Raw genomic sequence first — 7,928 nt, 5'->3', positions numbered from 1 at the left:
CAACGTAAATACACAAAAGTGAAAAAACCAAACAAATATTTAATAAAAAAAAATCAAACAATAAAGTGGACTAAAATCCACAAAAATGGAATCAATCAACTAGATGCATCAAAATAAATATCAAACAAAAAATAAAGCTTACTAAACTTTTCCTTAAAGAAAAGTTTAAAAAACTTTCACACAAAAAACGAAAAAATCTCCCTACTGAGCCCTGCCACGCGACTCAAGTTTCAACGTAAATTTGGACGACGACTTGCACGACTCTTCTCCAAAAGTGGGATTTGTGAATACGATTGATGCTGCGACTGATCCATGGTTGTATCCATTGAACGATTCGGGTCATCACATTTTGTACAGGCACCAAAAAGACGCATCACCCGATTGCCCAAACTACGACGATTATGGTGTTGTTTTCGTGCAGCGGCACCACCACTCACAACACTATCGCCTCCCGCACTTGTATTGACAATCATTGTTGTTGTTAGTCCACCGGGGGAACATGTAGTTTCAGCTTCTGCCAAATTACGTCCATTGCTGCTGTTAATGCCGCGCTGTGAACGATTTTCAAAATATACGAATTCTTCACGACGACTTTGTCTTTGTTTGCGCGGCGATTCGATAACTTCAATATCAATGCCTGTTGTTTCAGAATTTGGTATAAAACTTTTATTTGCAGAACCCAAAAGTTTTGAGTTATTGAATGCCATAGCCAAGGGTGTGGATTTTTGACGATTTGCCATTGAATTGGAACGTTGACGGAGGAAACCTAAGAATAAAAAGTGAGAAATAAGAAAATTCATGAGAAAAATTTATAAATAAAGGTATCTTAAAAGTTAGTCTTCTTCCAAAGAAGGCCAATAGGGGTTCTTATACAAATCTAAGAGGACTTCTTATAGAAGGACAATAGGGATTTTAAAATAAGGCCAATAGGGGCTCTTAAAGAAAGCTATTGAGGGTTCTTAAAGAAGGCCATTAGGGCTTCTTGAAGGAGGCCAATAGGGCTTTTAAAACGGTCAAAAGGGCTTCTATTGGCATTCCAATAGAAGAAGTGGTTTTCCTATAGAGGATCACATGGCCTTTCAGAATGGGTCAATAGAAGCAACCATTCTTTGGGAAAGGGTAAATAGAATCACCCCTTTCGTTTGTTTACAGAAGCACCCTTTCTTTCGGAAAGGGTCTATAGAAGCACCCTTTCTTTCGGAAAGGGTCTATAGAAGCACCCTTTCTTTCGGAAAGGGTCTATAGAAGCAGCCTTTCTTTCGGAAAGGGTCGATAGAAGCACCCTTTCATTCGGAAAGGGTCTATAGAAGCACCCTTTCTTTCGGAAAGGGTCTATAAAGCACCCTTTCTTTCAGAAAGGGTCTATAAAGCACCCTTTCTTTCGGAAAGGGTCTATAGAAACACTCATTCTTTCGGAAAAGGTCTATAGAAGCACCCTTTCTTTCGGAAAAGGTCTGTAGAAGCACCCTTTTTTTGGAAAGGGTCTATAAAGCACCCTTTCTTTCGGAAAGGGTCTATAGAAACACTCTTTCTTTCGGAAAGGGTCTAACAAGCATTCTTTCTTTCGGAAAGGGTCTATAGAAGCACCCTTTCTTTCGGAAAGGGTCTACAGAAGCACCCTTTTTTGTAAAGGATGTATAGAAGCACCCTTTCTTTCCTAAAGGGTCTATAGAAGCACCATTTCTTTTGGAAAGGGTGGATAAAAGAACCCTTTACTTCAGAAGGGGTCGATAGAAGAATCCTTTCTTTCGAAAAGGGTCAATATAAGAACCCTTTCTTTGGGAAAGGGTCAATAGAGTAACCCTTTCTTTGGGAAAGGGTCAATAGAGTAACCCTTTCTTTCGGAAAGGTCAGTAGAAGAACCCTTTCTTTGGGAAACGGTCAATAAAAGAACCCTTTCTTTGGGAAACGGTCAATAAAAGAACCATTTCTATTAGAAAGGTTCAATAGGAGCACTGTTTCTTTCAGAAAGAGTCAATAAAAGCACCCTTTCGTTCAGAAAGAGTCAATAGATGCACCCTTTCGTTCAGAAAGAGTCAATAGATGCACCCTTTCATTCAGAAAGAGTCTATAGAAGCACCCTTTTTTCAGAAAGAGTCAATAGAAGCACCCCTTTTTCCGAAAGGGTCAATAGAAGTACCCTTTCTTTCAGGAAGGGTCGATAGAAGTACCCTTTCTTTCAGGAAGGGTCAATAGAAGCACCCTTTCTTCAGAAAGAGTGAATAGAAGCGCACTTTCTTTCAGAAAGGTTCAATAGAAGCACCCTTTTTCAGAATGAGTCAATAGAAGCACCTTTTCTTTCTAAAAGATTCAATAGAAGCAACCTTTCTTTCAGAAAGAGTCAATAGAAGCACATTTTTTCAGAAAGTGTCAATAGAAGCACCGTTTCTTTCAGACAGAGTCAATAGAAGCCCCCTTTCGATCAGAAAGGGTCAATAGAAGCACCCTTTCTTTCAGAAAGAGTCAATAGAAGCACCCTTTCTTTCGAAAAGGGTCAATAAAAGTACCCTTTCTTTAGGAAAGGGTCAATAGAAGATCCCTTTCTTTGGGCCAATAGAGGAACCCTTTCTTTCGGAAAGGTCAGTAGAAGAGCCCTTTCTTTCAGAAATATCAGTAGAACCCTTTTCTTTGGGAAACTATCAATAAAATAAGCCTTTCTTTGGGAAATAATCAATAGAATAAACTTTTCTTTTGGAAACGGTCAATAAAAGAACCCTTTCTTTCAGAAATAGTCAGTAGAAGCACCCATTCTTTCGAAAAGTGTCAATAAAAGTACCCTTTCTTCAGGAAAGGGTCAATAGAAGAACCCTTTCTTTGGGAAAGTTCCAATAGAGGAACCCTTTCTTTCGGAAAGGGTCTATAGAAGCAGCCTTTCTTTCGGAAAGGGTCTATAGAAGCACCCTTTCTTTCGGAAAGGTTCTATAGAAGCACCCTTTCATTCGGAAAGGGTCGATAGAAGCACCCTTTCATTCGGAAAGGGTCTATAGAAGCACCCTTTCTTTCGGAAAGGGTCTATAAAGCACCCTTTCTTTCGGAAAGGGTCTATAAAGCACCCTTTCTTTCAGAAAGGGTCTATAAAGCACCCTTTCTTTCGGAAAGGGTCTATAGAAACACTCATTCTTTCGGAAAAGGTCTATAGAAGCACCCTTTCTTTCGGAAAAGGTCTGTAGAAGCACCCTTTTTTTGGAAAGGGTCTATAAAGCACCCTTTCTTTCGGAAAGGGTCTATAGAAACACTCTTTCTTTCGGAAAGGGTCTAACAAGCATTCTTTCTTTCGGAAAGGGTCTATAGAAGCACCCTTTCTTTCGGAAAGGGTCTACAGAAGCACCCTTTTTTGTAAAGGATGTATAGAAGCACCCTTTCTTTCCTAAAGGGTCTATAGAAGCACCATTTCTTTTGGAAAGGGTGGATAAAAGAACCCTTTACTTCAGAAGGGGTCGATAGAAGAATCCTTTCTTTCGAAAAGGGTCAATATAAGAACCATTTCTTTGGGAAAGGGTCAATAGAGTAACCCTTTCTTTGGGAAAGGGTCAATAGAGTAACCCTTTCTTTCGGAAAGGTCAGTAGAAGAACCCTTTCTTTGGGAAACGGTCAATAAAAGAACCCTTTCTTTGGGAAACGGTCAATAAAAGAACCATTTCTATTAGAAAGGTTCAATAGGAGCACTGTTTCTTTCAGAAAGAGTCAATAAAAGCACCCTTTCGTTCAGAAAGAGTCAATAGATGCACCCTTTCGTTCAGAAAGAGTCAATAGATGCACCCTTTCATTCAGAAAGAGTCTATAGAAGCACCCTTTTTTCAGAAAGAGTCAATAGAAGCACCCCTTTTTCCGAAAGGGTCAATAGAAGTACCCTTTCTTTCAGGAAGGGTCGATAGAAGTACCCTTTCTTTCAGGAAGGGTCAATAGAAGCACCCTTTCTTCAGAAAGAGTGAATAGAAGCGCACTTTCTTTCAGAAAGGTTCAATAGAAGCACCCTTTTTCAGAATGAGTCAATAGAAGCACCTTTTCTTTCTAAAAGATTCAATAGAAGCAACCTTTCTTTCAGAAAGAGTCAATAGAAGCACATTTTTTCAGAAAGTGTCAATAGAAGCACCGTTTCTTTCAGACAGAGTCAATAGAAGCCCCCTTTCGATCAGAAAGGGTCAATAGAAGCACCCTTTCTTTCAGAAAGAGTCAATAGAAGCACCCTTTCTTTCGAAAAGGGTCAATAAAAGTACCCTTTCTTTAGGAAAGGGTCAATAGAAGATCCCTTTCTTTGGGCCAATAGAGGAACCCTTTCTTTCGGAAAGGTCAGTAGAAGAGCCCTTTCTTTCAGAAATATCAGTAGAACCCTTTTCTTTGGGAAACTATCAATAAAATAAGCCTTTCTTTGGGAAACTATCAATAGAATAAACTTTTCTTTTGGAAACGGTCAATAAAAGAACCCTTTCTTTCAGAAATAGTCAGTAGAAGCACCCATTCTTTCGAAAAGTGTCAATAAAAGTACCCTTTCTTCAGGAAAGGGTCAATAGAAGAACCCTTTCTTTGGGAAAGTTCCAATAGAGGAACCCTTTCTTTCGGAAGAAGACCAAACCATTAATTAAATACATATTACATATGGAAATTACTTACCCATGGTGTTATTGCAACTTTCACGACTGTTATCCTGTTCCAATAGATTGCTAAAATTCAACGATAATGGTTGTATGGTAGCAATGTTTTTCGGAACTTTCAAGTGGGCTGGAGCCATTACACCCACTGCATTATGATCAAAGGAGTTGTTATTAGAATCTGGTGTTAGTGGAGTATCAAACATTTCAGCTCTATTGGGCACTGTCAAAGACGGCACCGGGGATGGTGTTAACATAGTTTCAGTTTGTGTTGCCTTATCATGGGTTTCCTGTTGTGCCAGCAAACATTGTAAAGAGGTACGGCTTACATTAGTTACCGAATTTAAACCATATGATCCAAGTCCCATTCCACCACCAATACCTGCGCCCAAAGACATTCGCTGGGCTTGATTCATTTGTCTCAGTTTATCTTTACACATGGTGTACTCAATACGCATGTTTTCCAAATTTTGTTTTAAACGCCATATTTCCGCTTTCTTTTCATCCATCATTGATTGTAGATATTCACCACGATCACGATCGCTTAACAGCTGTTCATAGGTTTGTCTATCCAAATAGATGCCAGCATCTTGAACCATTTCACGACTCGACGAGGATGTTGTTCCAGTTATATTATCAAAATTTTCGATATCTTGATCACTAATGGCCGATTCATGTTCATCATGTATTTGATCTAAATCATTGGTACTGTGTCGTAGTATACCACGTTTTGGTGGAACATTACGTAGAGGGCCCTGTTCGGTTTCAAGAGACTTTGGACCACTACTTAGGACACTTAGGGTCTCAGGCATAGAACGATGTCTTTGAAATTTACCGGAATTCCGTTTCTTATCTTGGGCTTTCATATTGGCAATATATTTCCCCACTTTACTTTCAACATGTTTATAGCGGCGTTTTGTATATTCTGAGTGGATATCCTGATAGGACACGGATTTACTTTGGGGATTGCGTACAAATTCATTCTTTTTACTATCAGTGCCTTAAAATTAAAAAAATGCGAAGTAGCTTGATTATGCCTAAATTTTTATTTGCTGTATCTTACCCTGTGGTTCACTAGCATTTGTTTTGCCACTAGTTTCCGACTCGTTGGGTCCACCATCATTAGAAGATTCTGTCGAATCATTCTGGTGGTGATGCTGTCCAGGCGATGATACTGTGGAATGATGTTCATTACTATTCATATCTTCATCGTCTTCATCTTCTATATCTTGGCTATTGATTTTAATAATACGCGGCTTATGATGGGGAAATATCATATGCTGACCGGAATTTCGTGACATCTCCAAATCATCGAAGGGAAAACTTTCATCTTGTATACTCATTGCAGTTTGTTATTACGAAAATTGGTGGCTTGTAACCGATTTACATTAAAAATACTGAAGAATTTTCTTGATAGAAAATACGTTTTTAACGACGACAACATACAACCAATATTATCTTTCATTCGCAATGTAGTAACATAACACAAAAAATTATTAATCTTAACTGTTTCAGATGTTTGTTAGAAATACTCGTTCCTCATTTTCTAATTTTCGTAAATACCGTTATATTTAGTACAAAAGAATAGAGTGTAATGGCAACTCTATGATTTTGTCGGCATAGTTGTATTCTTGTGTAATTTGTTGCGTGACAAAACTGGTACCATGTGAACCTCAATTGACTATAATACCTCAAGCACAATGAAAACGGAAGGCGACTGTCGTCTAGCGTATGCACAAATATGGAAAATGTTAAATTCAAGCGCAGCTGAGTTTCCACCCTCTGATAAAGGGATTGAGGGTTTTCAGTTGAGAATTCGAGATAGACCCCAGCAATATTTTATGTTAGAAGTATAAGCTATGTTCCTTTGCGTGCCTGAGTTTTCCAGTTTTACCATTTTCTACCCGAAAAAGTGTTCCCTTAGTCCCGGTCCACACTAGACCGATTGTAATGAAATAATTTCATGAAATTAGGCGGTCTTAGATCGAGTTCCATACTAAAATAATTTTTTCGATCTAAGAACATCCAATTTCATGAAATTATTTCATTGAAATCGCTCTAGTGTGGATCGGGACTATGGAACTCAATCTAAGAACGCACAAGCTTTTCCTTTTTGTGTATGAAATCTGGTTGGTAGGTTATCGCCGGATTAAGCAAATAAATCTTGATAATGCGCTAAATCCGGCTAATGAGGTCATATCTAATTGGCCTATTACGTTAAAGTTACTTAAAATTTTATCATTTTTAAGTTGGAAAGTGTTCCTTAACCCCAAAAAGTAGTAAAACTTGAAGCAAAATTTAAGAGAGAACATGCCAAAATGGCTTTGTCTTTTACTACATTCTCCTCCTCCTAAAAAGTGGAAAATTTGTTAAACTGCTGATTTGATATTTATTTGACAATTAAGTCAAAAGAAAACAATGCGCATTGTCATAGCAAAATCAAAAGAAATAAAATAAGTATAAAAAATAAAAAATGTTAAACCAGCGAAATAAGAAAACAGTGAAATTTATTTTGTTTGTTACATATTTTAAAAAAGTAAAGGAACAAAGCTATAATTTCATGCAATATTTTCAATGAAATCACTCTAGTGTGGACCGGGACTTAAACGGCGTTTGCGCTAGAGCTTTTTGCCATGGAAATCCGGTTAAGTGCAAACGGGATATTACTTCAAAAAGCATGCAAATTATAGCTTTGTTCCTTTACTTTTTTAATGGTAAAAGTGGTAAAAGAGAAAACTGTCAAAATTGCTCTCTCATGACCAGTTTTACCAGAAAAGCAAAGGAACGGAAAAATGGTAGATCTGGTAACAATGTCAAAAAGAAACATTAAAATTCAATGTTCTCCTTTTATTTCACTGTTTTTAATTTTGTTTTGTCAGCGTTCGCTTTTTTCTTTTATTTTAATTTTTCATCATTGCCAAATATTCGTCAAACAAATGTCAAAAAATCAGTTCTACCATATTTTTACCCGGAGAAATTTGTCTAGTAGCCTGTGGTAGAAGAGAATGCCATTTTTGTTTTCTCTCTCTCTATCTCTTAAAAATTGCTTTTAGTTTTACCATTTATTGGGGTTAGGGAACGCTTTGTAGGTTAAAAATGGCAATAAATGGTAACCCAGGCAAGTAAAGAAACACAGCTTATATAGGTCCGTGTTTATACAGGGAAAGTTGATGGGAAAGAAAATTGAGTTTATAGGCGAGGGAGTAGAGAGGAATAAGAGGGGGTACACACACCTCTGTACTGGCAAATTCTGTTTTGTTTCGTTTTTCTTCGTATACAACCTAAAGTTGGCTGCAGATTTGTTTTTGCATTTTCTTTCATTTTATTTTCTCTGTCGAG

At 37.7% G+C, this 7,928-nt stretch overlaps 1 protein-coding gene across 1 annotated transcript; it reads right to left on the bottom strand.

Moving 5' to 3' along the window:
- Positions 1–86: 86 nt before the first annotated feature.
- On the bottom strand, positions 87–6,137 carry swa (swallow). Its single transcript, XM_073983025.1, has 3 exons — positions 5,653–6,137; positions 4,612–5,589; positions 87–766 (listed from the first exon to the last, which is right to left on the bottom strand). The coding sequence occupies exons 1-3, from the start codon at positions 5,930–5,932 to the stop codon at positions 231–233; spliced, it is 1,794 nt and encodes a 597-aa protein (XP_073839126.1). The 5' UTR covers positions 5,933–6,137; the 3' UTR covers positions 87–230.
- Between the last annotated feature and the right edge of the window lie 1,791 nt (positions 6,138–7,928).

Source organism: Musca autumnalis, unplaced genomic scaffold (assembly GCF_047663935.1).
Source record: "Musca autumnalis isolate F117 unplaced genomic scaffold, ASM4766393v1 scaffold_4, whole genome shotgun sequence".
In the NCBI taxonomy this organism is placed as follows: domain Eukaryota; kingdom Metazoa; phylum Arthropoda; class Insecta; order Diptera; family Muscidae; genus Musca; species Musca autumnalis.
The sequence above is the reverse complement of the archived record's forward strand: the minus strand, read 5'-3'. Positions and strand labels throughout refer to the sequence as shown.